Source organism: Eleutherodactylus coqui, chromosome 1 (assembly GCF_035609145.1).
Source record: "Eleutherodactylus coqui strain aEleCoq1 chromosome 1, aEleCoq1.hap1, whole genome shotgun sequence".
In the NCBI taxonomy this organism is placed as follows: Eukaryota; Metazoa; Chordata; class Amphibia; order Anura; family Eleutherodactylidae; genus Eleutherodactylus; species Eleutherodactylus coqui.
The window spans coordinates 284060901-284076512 of NC_089837.1; the positions used below are offsets into that span (position 1 = coordinate 284060901).

Below are 15612 nucleotides of genomic sequence, written 5' to 3' on the forward strand. Positions count from 1 at the left end.
AGTTTTTAAAATGGGGTCATTTGTGGGGGTTCTCTGTAATTTTGGCCGCTTAATGGCTCTACAGGTCAGCAATGGGGCCTGAAACACCTTCAAGCAAAATTTCTGTTCTGAAAGCTACCGTTTGCTCCTTTTGGTTTGGGCACCGTTGTGCATAGAGACACAAGATTAGGGCCACAATGGGTATGTTTCTGAACACAGGACAAACGGGCATATCCCTATTGGGTGCAAATCCTCATTTTCATGTGCAATACAGAAAAAAATCCTGTCTTTTAAATGACATATTTGCAAAAATATGAAATTTTATTTTTTCTCCTTTAAGTTGTATTAATTCCTGAAGAGAAACAGTGGGGTCAAAATACTCATGACATCCCTCAGTGAATACATTCAAATATGTTTATTTTTTTAAGTGGGGTCGTTTGTGGAGGTATCTATCATTCTGACACCTATGAGCCTTTGCAATCTTGGCTTACTGTAGGAAAACAGAGTTCCTCAAAATGGTAATATAATCAATGTTTAATTTGTACTTCTAAATGGTTAAAAAAAAAACTGAAGTTTTCCAATGTTCATCCAGAATAGAGTAAACAAATTGAAATATATATCATCAAAATTGTATGCATGATATATGCATGCACATATTTGAGATTTTGCAGTTGAAAATGTGAAAAAATGACTTTTTTCAGAATTTTTCCAATTTTGGTGCTTTTAATAAATATACACAAATTCTATCAGTCTTTTTTTACCACCTAAATGAAGAACAATATGTGGCAAAAAAAACAATTTCATAATCAATTGGATATGCTAAACTTTATGGAGTTATTCTGTGTCAAAGTCAGATTTCCAAATTTTGGCCTGGTCATTAAGGCACAAACAGGCTTGGTCACTAAAGGGTTAATGGGTATTTGTATATTTTTTAAATGGGTTCATTTGTGCGAGTATCTACAATTCTGACACCTATGAGCCTTTGCAGTCTTGGCTTGGGGTAGGAAAACAAAATGTTCCTCAACATTTTAAGAATTAAAGCTAAATGTGTACGTCTCCTAAGTCGTTAAAACTACAGTTTTTCAAATGTGCTTCCAGAATAAAGTTACCAGATGGACATATGTATCTTATCAACAATTTTACAGTATGTTTGCACATATTGGACATATTACAGTTGAAAATGTGAAAAAGGACCGTTTTTTCAAAATGTTCCCAGTTTTGGCGCTTTTAGTAAATATGAACAAATTCTATTGGACTATTTTTACCAACTAAATGAAGTCCAATATGTGGCAAAAAAAACAATGTTACTTAGAGTTATTCTATGTTAAAATGTAGAAGTGACACATCAGATCAAAATTTGGCCTGGTCATTAAGGCACAAACAGGCTTGGTCACTAAGGAATTAAACCCTTACATGCTGTGATCAATAGCGATCTTGCCATAAAAGCAGTTGACAGGTGAAGGGGGCTCCTCCTGCAATTCACGGACACCACACAATGCGGTGCAGATGTGCCAATTTCAGCCAGAGTCCTCACCAACCCCCCTGAGTCTGCCGTGTAAGTCATATGCAAGTTGTGCAGTGTAGTATAACTAGCGATGAAATGATTACATCTTCAAGTCCCCTAAAGGGATCAAAAAACATTGAAAAAAAAGGTAAATCAACTTTAAATAAAAAATACAAAATAAAAACACATTTTCAATAAAAACTTTTATGAAAAAATAAACCTATTAGATATTGTCACGTTCATAATAACCGGTACTATAAAAACTGAGACATTGATAGGGTCCTAAAATATCAGGGGCACAGGGCCTCTGTGTTGCATTTTGCACAGTCAGTCATGAAACTTACTTAAATCACCAATTTTATTCCTGCATACAGCATATTAATATTCTAAAAGGTTCAAAACAGTAAGAATTTCCTAACATACCTTTACACTCAATAAATCAAAAAACAAAAAAGGGGTTTTCCAGGCTTATAGCCTGTATATAGAATAGGCAATCAATGTTATGGCACTTTTACAGGGGCTGACAGTCTGTCAAGTAATCGCACAAAAGAGTGATTGTAAACAGGCCATCATTCCTCTAAGGCCGGAAGAGATCTCTGTCACGCTCCATCTCCATTCTGTGAGCAATCATTACTCCTTTGTAAAATCACAGGAGTAATAATTATTGGGACGGCTGTCAGGCACTTAAGTGATGGACAGCCATCCTGTATTTGAATACCCTTAGACTGCAGGCTTAGAAATACACCACAAGTTGACTAGTGCAGTTTGACATAGGTTGCTGCCTGTGTGGTATGTGACATCACATTCCAATGTAGATTAATTCTTGCGCTACTTTTTTTTAAAGGAATGTTGAATAGAAAAAATGAACAAAGTGTAGTATCAAAACATGAGCACATCGATACAACACAATAAATGGAAAAAAAAGACATTCTAAGGCCTTAGTCATACGGGCGTTTTTTTGCGCTATTTGCGTATCGCATGACGGATGCGCGTCCGCAAATCGCGTGACCGGGGCCAAAAAATCGCCCGAAAAATCTGCTCCTAACCGCGTTTCATTAGAAACAGGCTGGAGCTGTCCAGCGCATTGAATTCAATGGAGCCGGCAATACAGCCGGTTCCATTGAAAGCAATGCGCTGCGGGCGAGCGCGGGATGAATTGTCGGGAAGGGCTTAAATATATAAGCCCTTCCCTGCAATTCATCCAAAAAAGGTGTAAAAATTAAAAAAATATATATACTCACCTTGTCCCGGCAGACGGAGTTCAGCGCGGCCGGCCTGCAGTGGGTGAGAAGGGGGTGTGAGTCAGACCTGCACCTGATTGGCTCAGCGCTGAGCCAATCAGAGCCAGGTCTCACTCACACCCATTAATGCGCTCGCCGGCAGCTGTATTGCCGGCTCCATTGAATTCAATGGGCAAACATCAATGTTCTCTGCCACAGCTGTTAGAGCTGTGGCCGAGAAGAATGATTTGTCTTCTATATGTTCTCAATGGGGTCGGCGCTGCCGCCGCCGGCCCCATTGAGCGCATATAGAGAAGAGAACAGGAATCGCAGATAGGTGCGATCTGCGATTTCTGTTCTATAATTTAACGGACGAGCGCATAAAAAGCGCTCATGTGTCCGATACCATTGCAAAGCAATGGTTTTAAAAAATCGCCGGACGCATGCGCAAATCGCGCGAAAAAACGCCCGTCTGACTAAGGCCTAAGTGTACAAGTACACATTAACCAATGTAAGAAGCCAACCATTCAAAGTGCCTTAAAGAATAAGAAATCGGCTTTCCCGGGGTCAATAAAAATTTGCTTAAACCTTTAAGAACCATGCACAGTAAACTTACCCCTAGAGGTCTTATATGATGTCATGGGGGTCATAGATGTTAAAAAAAATGACAAAAATAAGTAAGCAAATTACAAAATAAAACAACATTTATATAAAAAAGAAAATGACCCACCGCAAACTAAAACTGAAAAACAGAAAAAATGTGAAAGAATAGATTTTAAAAATAGCCTTATATGCCATGGAAAAAAACGCAGCAAAAATAATTTGGGCAGCTGAAAAAAAAATGGGGTAGTAAAATCATCACATGGGTAAAATTCCCAAAAAGTGTCTGGTCCTTTAGGACCAAAACACCCTGGTCCTTAAGGGGTTAAAGACAATTCAGTTGACTTGGCAACCAGGATGCTGACACTCTTAGCTTAGTTAGAACAGGTAGCGTGATAAGCAGAGTTCACAAAGCCTGTTTAAGTGCCAGAACCTTAGAGCCTTGGGCTTTAAGAAAATTAAATACCATGGCTCTTTTCAATTTAGAGTTCAGGCCTCTGACGTTCCAACTTAAGGGAAATATTAGCCAATGCAGCAGAGAGAGAGATCTAATCAATGTAAGGCACCTGCATAGCACCCAAGAAATTAAACACGAAGGTGTCCCTAAACATCTGCCCAGCAGATGGCAACAAAGGACTATTTGTACAGGAGTTGATATTGCAGAGATTGAAACAGCTCTAATGGAGCAGATTTATGTTCCAAGTATAATTTGGGGCACAAGTCCTCTGAAGCTGGAGATATTGTTCACAGCAGACTATTAGGTCACTTGCGAATGAAAAAAAATATATAATGCAAATATAATGTGTGTCAAAAGTTGTGACTTTTTATTATCAAAAATATGGCATTAGTGGCTTGCTAAATACCATGTTTCCTGAAAATAAGATCCTGTCATTAACTTTTGCCCCAAAAGAGGCACTAGGTCTTATTTTTGGGTGATGTCTTATTATACTTGCCTAGCAAACTTGGTCCAGGTCCCTCCCGCTGCTCTGCAGAGACCCGCAGCCCTCGGCCACTCATAAAATATCACTTCCTGGTTGCAGGATTCATAAACGCCGCCTCCAGGAAGCGATGGCCGTGATTGGTTGTTGGACTGCTGCTCAGTCAATCAATGCAGCGCTCGATGAACCAATCACAGCTATCACATTTGGTTCATTGAACGTTGTATTGATTGGCTGAGCAGCGGTCGAAGAACCAATCAACAGCCCATTGTGAAGGTGGGATTTAAGAATTGGCTAGCGGCCAATTCGCGTTGAATGGCTGTGATTGGTTCTCAAGCACAGTGACTCAGCCAAGCACTGCGGTGCTCGATGAACCAATCAGAGCAATCGCATGCTGGAGACTGGGATTTCAAACGCCGTTACTAACAAGCGATGTTCTGTCGGCACTAAGAACTGCACGGAAGCCTGCCAGAATTGCAAGGAACAGCAGGAGGGATTCGGACAGCGCCTGCTAGGTAAATATAAGACATTCCTCCGAGAATATGACCCTCTCTGTTGGAGCAAAATTAATATAAGACAGGGTCTTATTTTGGGGGAAACACAGTAGAAGGTTGTTTTGCATGTTAACTGATTATGTCCTAGGTATTTTGGATCTCCAGAATCAGACACAACTTAGCTACTTTTGGTATGAATAACATATATAATGCTGTTTGAGGCACGTTTTACATAGGCATATTGTAATACATCCATAATATGAACCATTTGTCAGCAATTAGAGATGAGCGAGCACCAAAATGCTCGGGTCCTCGTTATTCGAGTAGAGCGTTTCGTAAAATTCGAGAGCTCTATTCGAGTAACGAATCCCGTTGACTTTACTGGGAGACTCGAGCGTTTTTGTATGTGACCGGTTGCCGAGCTTTTTCTTTTTTTTTTCTCCCAAAACTGGAGAGGGAGTTGAACGCGGTGTAATGCTCGCTCGAGTAGCGAGCACGATCGAGTATGCTAATACTCGAACGAGCATCAAGCTCGGCAGAGTATGTTCGCTCAACTCTATCAGCAATATTTCATCAGTATTTGATCCGTATTTGCCTTTGTATTTGCTGTCATTGTTTTTATTTGCTACACTGCAAATAGGGATCAATATTTGTCCAATAGAAAATAGTAACGATAAATGCAAACCTGAAGACAAAAATGGCAAATGTAGCACATGCTGCATTTCTAAAACATGGTTATGAAAAATTTGAACTTGTAAATAGTTCCATAAATTTAAATTGGCTCTGTATTAAAGTTCGCTAGCCATAGACCAAATCTATATACTGTATATAAAATTGAATGTATGCGTGTGTGTCTGTCTGCGTGCGTGTCTGTCTGTTTGTCCTTTATGCGCTACTACACCATTCATCCGATCGCCATGAAACTTTGGGAAGTTGTTGAGTACACTCCTGGGAAGATTATAGGCATAGTACATTTATGCTACGATAAATTCTCTCACTTCCCGATGTTGTAGAAACATGAAATTTGGCACGAGCATTGATTATGTCATAAATAGGAAAAGTTAATGGGTCCCAACTCGATTATTCAATTCTAAGCGCCAAATAATTAGCGTCCAAATTTTACGTACGGAATCTAATTTTCTCGCTTCCCAATGTCATAGAAACTTGAAATTTGACATAAGCATTGATTATGTCATAAATAGGAAAAGTTAATGGGTCCCAACTCGATTATTCAATTGTAAGCACCAAAGAATTAGCGTCCAAATTTTACGTACGGAATGTAATTTTCTCACATAGAAACATGAAATTTGGCACGGGCATTGAATGTCATAAATAGGAAACACTAATGGGTCCCAACTCAATTATTCAATTCTATGCGCAAAAGAATTGCGTGTCTGTTTGTCCTTTATGCGCTACTACACCATTCATCCGATCGCCATGAAACTTTGGGAAGTTGTTGAGTGCACTCCTGGGAAGATTATAGGCATAGTACAAATATTCTATGATAAATGGCACGTGCGCGAGCGTCGTCGACGGTTACTACCTCCCACGTAGATCGTTCGATTTCCATCATTGCCACTAATTCTCTCGCTTCCCAATGTCATAGAAACTTGAAATTTGGCACGAGCATTGATTATGTCATAAATAGGAAAAGTTAATGGGTCCCAACTCGATTATTCAATCCTAAGCGCAAAAGAATTAGCGTCCAAATTTTATGTACGGAATCTAGCGTCCAAATTTTACGTACGGAATCTAATTTTCTCGCTTCCCAATGTCATAAAAACTCGAAATTTGGCACGAGCATTGATTATGTCATAAATAGGAAAAGTTAATGGGTCCCAACTCGATTATTCAATTTTAGGCGCAAAAGAATTAGCGTCCAAATTTTACGTATGGAATCGAATTCTCTCGCTTCCCAATGTAATAGAAACTTGAAATTTGGCTCGAGCATTGATTATGTCATAAATAGGAAAAGTTAATAGGTCCCAACTCGATTATTCAATTCTATGCGCAAAAGTGTGCGGAATGTAATTTTCTCACTTTCCAATGTCATAGAAACGGGAAATTTGGCACGAGCATTATGTCATAAATAGGAAAAGTTAATAGGTCCCAACTTGATTATTCAATTCTATGCGCAAAAGAATTAGCATCCAAATTTTACGTACAGAATCTAATTCTCTCTCTTCACGGTGTCATAGAAACTCGAAATTTGGCACAAGCATTGATTATGTCATAAATAGGAAAAGCTAATGGGTCCCAACTCCATTATTCAAATCTATGCGCAAAAGAATTAGTGTCCAAATTTTACGTACGGAATGTAATTTTCTCACATAGAAACATTAAATTTGGCACGGGCATTGAATATGTCATAAATAGGAAAAGCTAATGGGTCCCAAGTCGATTATTCAATTCTAAGCGCAAAACAATTAGCGTCCAAATTTTACGTACGTAATCTAATTCTCTCACTTCCTGATATATATAAATGAATGTCTGTCTGTCTGTCTGTCTGTCCTTTATGCATTACTACACCATTCATCCGATTGCCATGAGACTTTGGGAAGTTGTTGAGTACACTCCTGGGAAGATTATAGACATAGTACAACTATCCTACGATAGGTGGCACGCGTGCGAGCATCGTCGATAGTTATGCCCCCCAGACAAAGATCATTTGATTTCCATCTCAAGCACGAAAGCAAAAGGCATTACGAGCAAGCGTGTTCAACTACAAAATGATGCATCAGCCGAACGTTTCGCAAGACAATTGCTGGATATTGAGAATGCTGAGGTAAAATGAAAGCTGTGCTGTGATTGGTTGCTATTTCTTATACTGCTGAGGTAACATGAAAGCTGTGCTGTGATTGGTGGCTACTTCTTATACTACTGAGATTGCATGAAAGCTGTGCTGCGATTCGTTGTTATATATTATACCACTGAGGTAACATGAAAGCTGCGCTGTGATTGGTTGCTATATATAATACCGCAGAGGTAACATGAAAGCTGCGCTGTGATTGGTTGCTATTTTTTATATTGCTGAGGCAGAATAAAAGTTGCGCTGTGATTGGTTGTTATTTCTCTTACTGCTGAGGTAACATGAAAGCTGCGCTGTGATTGGTTGTTATATTTTATACTGCGAAGGTAACATGAAAGCTGCGTTGTGATTGGTTGTTATATATTATACCACTGAGGTAACATGAAAGCTGCGCTGTGATTGGTTGTTATCTAGATATATAAAAACGAATGAATGAATGTATGTCTGTCTGTCTGTCTTCGCAGCAACGCGCGACGGGTAAGCTAGTACAGAATAAAAATACACTTGTCTGACAGCGGCCTAAAGCTGTTTAGTCTTTTGGGATGCCTGATTGGTTGCTTGGTTACTCCTGTGTCTGGCTATTACCTGTAATCGTACAACATGCCTTTAAAGAGGTTGTTCAGTTGTTAACAATTGATGGCCTTTTTACAAGATATGTTATCAGTAGTACAGTAGTAGTAGTGGGGATCTGTCTCCAACATGATCAGTTCTCTGAGCCAATCTACCTGTGCACAGAGCTGATTTCTGCAGAAGCCAGACAGCTCAATTCCCACTGCAGTGGCCTGGCTTCGTATTGCAGGCAAAGTTCCTAGTTTAATTAATTGGAAGTTTGCCTGCAATACCAAGTGGAACCACTTGAACTGAAAATGAAGCTGTTTGCTTCCTGCAGGAAACAGCTCAATACGCAAGTATACTGGCCCAGCAAACAGATGATCAATGAGGATTACATGTTACTATTAATGAGCAGTTTGCAACTGGACAATTCATTTGAAGGGTTTGTCTCACCAAGACAGACAATTTATTCAGCCCAATTTAATGTTCAGTGAACCTGAACAAGTCAAACCCTATTTTGCGTCAAACTTTGCTAAAAGTTCAGAGCAAAAGGGAGGATGTGTGGCTCAGTCTTTATCACTGTTGCCTTGCAGCACTGGAACCAAGTGCCCATCTGCATGGAATTAGTATGTTCTTCTTGTGTTTGTGTGGGTTTCCTCTCATACTCCAAAAAAATATTAATAGGTGAATACAGACTGTGAAAACATCAAGTGATCTAAAGAACTGTCTATATATAAAAAAGGTTATTATTATAAAGCACAGAGAATACAAACTCAATGCAGATGTTGTCTTTGGTCAGATTTAAACCTAGGACCCCAGCATTGCAAGGGAACAGCGCTAACCAATCAGCCACAGAAGGACTACCACCACTCGTATTGATGAAGTTCCAGTTCAGTGTGAACTGATTTGAATCTAACTGTTTAAAATCTTTGCTCAACGCTAATCCTGAGATGATTGCTGTGGATCCAGCTCATGAAATATCTAGTGATCAAATGTTCCCCACCTAGGGAAGTAACAGAATATTTTTGTGAAGTTTCACTATAATTTAAGAGGTTTTCAAAATGTGTTTACTTACTTATTTTCTTTCAGCAACCAGAAAGAAATTGTTGGAGATTGCCAGAGCGTTTTCAGACAAAACAAAGATGAGAAAATCCCGAAGAAAACATTTGCTCAAACACCAAGTGTATCCTATCAAGCTATGTGACATAACACAGAGTACCCAATGTTTAAAATGTCAACTGAAATTCACTTCTGCATGCACTTATACATGCTTTGAATTATTTACTTACCTGTTATTATTTCACTAGATTTCAAGAGGCTGTATCTCTGACTTTTACACCCTTCCTGATGACATAATGTAGAAAAGTATCGTGGTTGTGGAGGGTGTATTGAGCAAGCTCAAGAACGAAGACTGCTTCATTCTGTCGGCTGTTTTTAACAGTTAACAGCTATTAGCAACTGCCACCATTTCTGTTATCCTAAGTTTGTCATCCTATGGTTGTTTAGATGTAAATAGTAAACTGCAACGGTTGGAACTAACTCAAATTGCAGCAGTTTACTACCCTGTTTCCCCGAAAATAAGACGCGTCTTATATTAATTTTTGCTCCCAAATATGCGCTACGTCTTATTTTCAGGGGGTGTCTTATTTCGCAGCGGCAAATCCATCTGTGGCCGCTAATCCCTCAATTGGCCAGCTTTGTGGACGAAATTTCTCAGAAATCTCGTCCCCATGGGACAGCAAATCTGTCACGGCAAAGCTGGGACAAGCCGGTGTTGTGGTGCGGATTCACCGGCCACAGAAATGGAAAAGCGTGCAGCCAGGTCGCTTCAAAACAAGCGGCTGAGTGCCGTGGGTTTTGAAGCAGCGCTTTCCTGGCGGAAATCTCGCTGTTTATCGCTGTGGCCAAACTGCGAGATTACCGCTGGAAATATGCTCTGTGAGAACCCAGCCTTAAGAATCACACACAGGTTGCCTGACTCACACACAGAGCCATAATAAAATAAGGGCTGTAAAGTAACGTACCTGTCTGCAGACAGAAGTTCCTGTACCACTTGTAAGCAGGGATGGTATTGCAGCTTCTGGCCACCAGGGGGAGCTCATCACAGCAGACGTGTACAGCAGGAACAGAACATACAGTATGGACTTTTCCAGCCAGCAAGGGGAGCTCACAACAGCACACTCGTACAGCACAGCAGGGACAGGATAACAGCAGACTGTCTGCAGATCTACCTATACATCTGGAGGTAGGAGACAACGGGGATGGCAGCAGGGGACAGGCCTCTTGACTTTCCTGCACACTTTACTATGCCTTACTATCGGGGGGTGCCTTATATTTGGGACTTCTGCAAATTTAAGGGGGGGCCTTATTTTCAGGGGGTGACTTATTTTCGGGGTAACACGGTATTTAGATGTGCATCTGAACAAGCAGTCAGAAGCAGCGACCCATCAGCCTGTCCCAGGATGCAATCGAGGGGTGTCAATTGCTTATCATGACACAGCCCAAAACCTTATGAAGGCTCCCAGGGTTGCTATACATGGATGTTTATTAACCCCAGTGTTAGGGCTTAATAGGCAACATTGAAAATTCCTCTATACTGAGGTTCTGAGGTATTACAATTTATAGTACAAGTGATCAAGTCAGAGCTATTAAAATATCACACTATTTATCAAGCACAGTGAAAATCGTTAAAAGTACAGTGGCAGAATTACATTTTTTTTGTTATTCTGGCTCTCAAAAATTGATCAAAAAGATATATGTAACCCAAAATGGTACTAATAAAAAAACTACAGTTTGCCTTGCAAAAAACAAACCCTCATAAAAATGTTATCGGTCTCCGACTTTGGCCAGGCCCACTTGAACGAGTAAATCTGCAGCGGAAGACCTGCGATCCATTACGGAAAGTGATTACGGAAGATCGCGGATGTACACGTATGCACAGAGTATCGTACGCGTGAAAGAAAGATCTCGTCCCCCCCCAGCTGGCATTCCTGCTTTTCTGCCTATTTTATCGAGTTGCACAGAATTTACGATGAAATAGAGCATGATACGATTTTTTTCTTCCACTCTTAGGGCTCATGTCCACGGGGAAAATAGGATTTAGGATCCGCAGCGGATTTCCTGCATGCGGATCCGCATCCCATAGGGATGCATTGACCACCCGCGGGTACATAAATACCCGCGGATCGTCAATAAAAGTGATTTAAAAAAAAATGGAGCATGAAAAAATCTGGACCATGCTCCATTTTCATGCGGGTCTCCCGCAGGGACGGCTCCCGCGGCTTCTATTGAAGCCTATGGAAGCCGTCCGGATCCGCGGGAGACCTAAAATAGGAATTAAAAGCATTTACTCACCCGCAGCGGACCGCGAAGCTCTGCTCTTCCTCACGGCCGCATCTCCCTTGCTTCGGCTCGGCGGATGTGCCCGGCGCATGCGCGCGGCACGTCGACGACGTGCCGCCGGCGTCAGGAATTCATCCGCCGGCCGAAAATGAAGATCCGGCCGTGAGGAACAGCTGATCTTCGTCGCCCGCGCCGGATAGGTAAATGCCTTTAAATTGCTATTTTCAGCGCTCATGTCCGCGGGGCAGGAGGGACCCGCTGCAGATTCTACATGGAGAATCTGCAGCGGATCTGATTTTCCCCGTGGACATGAGGCCTTAGAATGTGCAATTTGTACCCACAATTGTGAAGGAAAAGACATGCCTTTCCATGCCCAAATTTTACTGTGGATGTTCTGCAGAATCTGCAATTCAAATCCGCGTGTGTTAGACCAGCTTTTAGCAATAGAATGCAATTTTTGGTAAAAAAAAAACAAACCTCTTGACATTTTCTTTGTCTTGATAAAACATGTTTATTACTCATCTTTTCATATTATGGGGTAAACATGGAGACTGCCTCTCCTATGGCTTGTACTTTCCCAGTTAGGGTTTTTAGTTTTCACTATTTAGCTGGTACTAAGCTGGGCCTTTAGGTTCTATGATTTACTTGTAGTTGTTTCTTTTGTCCTTGTCCACCCCCTCCTTTTGTATTCTTTTTTTTTTTTTTTTTTTGGTGGTTCCAAGAGTTTGAAAAGTTTCTACGACCCCTACCAGTGTGAATTGAAGCCATCATTGCCTCTGAGTCTATCACTTACGATCACTTCTTTACTCTATTGTATCCCTGGATAACTTTCAGAGGTTATCCACAATATCACAATAATTTGGGAGGTGAAAGTGGTCCTCCATTACTCAGATACTTCATAGTCGCTTCTGGCCATCTCTTCTTAGATAATACTCTCTAGGTGCCCTGTTTTTCCCTGCTATCCACTTTCTCTTCGCCCTCTGTCTGTTTGGCATATACACTTATTGTTAAAAAAAAAAACAGCGCCTACAAATAGTTTTCGGAATTGATTGAAACTTTATGGAGGTCTAATTGAATATGCACATGACAAATAGTCCACAGAGGCAATAATTGCACAGCTAGGTAGGAAGTAATGAAAGGCAACCTGTGGTAAAGAACTGAATAAAAAAGGCACCAAGTAAAATATTTTGGAATACCATTTGAATTTGATCACTGACTAATCTGTGTCTGGAACCATGGCCCTCACTAGATTGTACAAAAAATGAGGCTTCCACCACCAGCAGCATTATTTTTGCCCTTAACAGAAACTGCAGTCTTGGAACGGCGGCCTCCACAGCCAATCTTTTGGATGATGTTGAAGGCCATTCATTTGGTGAGTTATAATTTAAAGGGTATCAGTGAGTGTCAAAACTACTAATGTGAACAAGAGCAGAAGTGCCTAAATATATTGCAAATAAATACTTTCTATTATAATTATGTTTTTATCAACGCTTACTTGTGACATTCTAGTCTTAACGATGCCTGATTATTTCTTTTATAAATGATTTATTAAAAGTAATTGCATCTTCAAATGGTGTTTTCTTTTCTAGCTAATGAGCATGTTGACATTGACTCTTGTATCGTGTCGTATAGATTTCACTACATTATAGAATGTAAAAAGGAGTAGGAATTTCTTCTCATTTGTCAGATGTATCTAATATTCTCATTTCGTCAGATGAAGATGTCCAGGCAAGGCTAAAACAACTGAACCATGAAGGACTGGAAACTCACATAGAAGGACAATCAAAGTTAGTTTTACAATTCCTTTACTGTAATGATCAGATGATTGTCCATCTTATATTTCTGTGTTTGAATGTTCTCTGCTGTTTGCTATGAACAACATGGCCAGTTTTTCTTTTGTGTATTCTAATCTTAAATGATCTCATCACCTAAAGTATCAGGCTACTCATAGTGACCTGACAGCTGCTCTGACACCTCTATTTTCTTAAATACTTGCATTTACCTATAGAACAACTCTGGAACTTAGAATTTTGAATTATCTCATTCCTCTGAGATACTTCCTGGAAATGTATGAATCTATTGACAACTATCCCCATTACCTATAGGGAGTGCTCTGTGTACACTATGAATGTATATTCTGTCCAGCTACTGCTGGATAACGGCGATCTGGTGACCAGGGACCACAAACCGCAGCCCCTGTGAAAGCTCCAGAGTCTTGGCTACCATTGAGATATTACATTTTCCGAGCTTTCCTCGCTTCTGTGCATGCACCTGACAATTTGCCGGTGATGCGCTTGCGCAGAAGCCGGCAGCAGGTCCTTGTAGAACCAAATCATTGTGGGACATCTCTGAGGCCAGTGTCGAGTAGTTTCACCTTCCCTGACAGATCAGATCCATTAGGGGAGATGTAACTTTGTTTTTAAAACTTTTTTTTATTTTTTTACCTTTACGTTATAGCCGTTATTCATTGTATAACGACAATCGTGTGACTGGGGACCTTGAAAAGCTGACAAAGCAAATAGTTGCTTTGATAGACAGGAGAGGCAGTCACCTGTAGATGAGGAGTCAGGCTCAAGCCTGCACTGCTGGACACATGAAGAAGTATGATGATGATGACGACGTATGGGAGGGGTCAGACTCCGTTGTTTGGGCTGTTTTCTATAGTTATTCAGTATAAGATAGGAAATGTCCTCAGGAATTGGTAAAATATGTTTAGCACAGTGTGGCGGCGCATAGAAAGGCACTATTAGATTGGATGCAATTCTTGCATCAGGAGATATAAGGCTATATGAGCCATGAGCTGATTTCTCTTTGTTTATTGCACTTAAGGTAGTGGCTGGATGGGGAGAGTGTGCAGAGTAAAATTGTGTCTGGAAGAAGTCTTCATGGTGGTCTTTAGGTCAATAGAAAAAAGCTGGGTATAGGTGCGCCTTAGAGAAACACAAGATATCAGGGGATTGACTCAACTTCTCTGTTTTATTCAAAGCAGCAATAGTAGATGTGTTTTGGGGTTATGGCACACATTCCTCAGTATTTGCTGGTGAGAAACTATATCAGACGATGTGACAAAAATAAAACCGGGGGGGGGGGGGGGGGGGGGTGCGATTAAAAGATACAGATATAAGGGTGCAATTTCACTTAAAATACATATAAGCAGAGATTAAGCTGTTAGAAGGAAATACAATGATATAGTGATATAAAGTGTACACACCCATATTAAAATTGAATGTTTTTGTGATGTTAAATTATTAACCAAGATGAATCATTTCAGATTTATTTCCACCTTCAATGGGACCCATTATCTGTACAACTCCATTGAAAAACAAACTGAAATCTTTTAGGCAGAAAAAAAACAATGTGGTTCCGTAAATATGCACACCAAAAAACTAATATTCTGTTGATGTACCTTTGACTTTATGACAGTACTCGTTCTTTTAGGGTAGGTGTCTATCAGCATGGCACATCTTGACATTGCAATCTTTGCCCACTCTTTCTTGCTAAAGCACTCCAAATCTGTCGGATTGTGCGGGCATCTTGTGTGTACCGCTCTCTTCAGGTCAATCCACAGATTTTCAATGGGATTCATGTCTTAGCTATGGCTTGGCCATACCAAAACTTTGATCTTTTGGTGAAGCCATTGTTTTGGTGACTTGGAGGTATGCTTTGGGTAGTTGTCATGCTGCATTTTTCCTCTTTAACTTTTTAGCAGAGGCCTGAAGGTGTTGTGCCACCATAATTCTCTCCACCTTGACTAAATCCCTAGTTCCAGTATCAGAAAAGCAGCCTCAAAGCATACTGCTGCCTCCTCTATGATTCACTGTGGGTATGGGTATAGTGTTCTTTTGGTAATTCACAGTGTTGGCTTTGCACCAAATATTTTGGAATTATGGCTAAAAAGTTCAACTTTGGTCTCATCAGACCATAACACTTTTTTACAGATACCGTATATACCGGCGTATAAGACGACTTTTGAACCCCGAAAAATCTGCTCTGCAGTCGGGGGTCGTCTTATGCGCCGGTAATACAAAAAAAAAAAAGTGTAAAAAAAAAAAAATTTATTACTCACCTCCCACGGCGTTCTGTCGCGCTCCGGCAGGATGTCGCTCGCTCCGGCAGGCTGTCGCTCGCTCCTCGTCCCCGGCGCAGCATAGCTTTCTGAATGCGGGGCTTGAAA

The 15612-nt window shown here is 40.6% G+C and overlaps 1 protein-coding gene across 3 annotated transcripts in view; it reads left to right on the forward strand.

Annotated features, from left to right (window-relative positions):
• CUEDC1 (CUE domain containing 1) overlaps nt 1-15612 on the forward strand; it is a 150316-nt gene that overhangs the window by 128378 nt on the left and 6326 nt on the right. For 2 of the 3 annotated variants that reach the window (XM_066572378.1, XM_066572372.1), the window contains exons 9-11: nt 9186-9279; nt 12752-12810; nt 13153-13225. In XM_066572378.1, coding sequence (XP_066428475.1) covers nt 9186-9279; nt 12752-12810; nt 13153-13225 — 226 coding nt within the window. Of the gene's footprint in view, nt 1-8895; nt 9150-9185; nt 9280-12751; nt 12811-13152; nt 13226-15612 lie in introns of those variants that run through there. The other variant, XM_066572384.1, reaches the window with a different exon arrangement.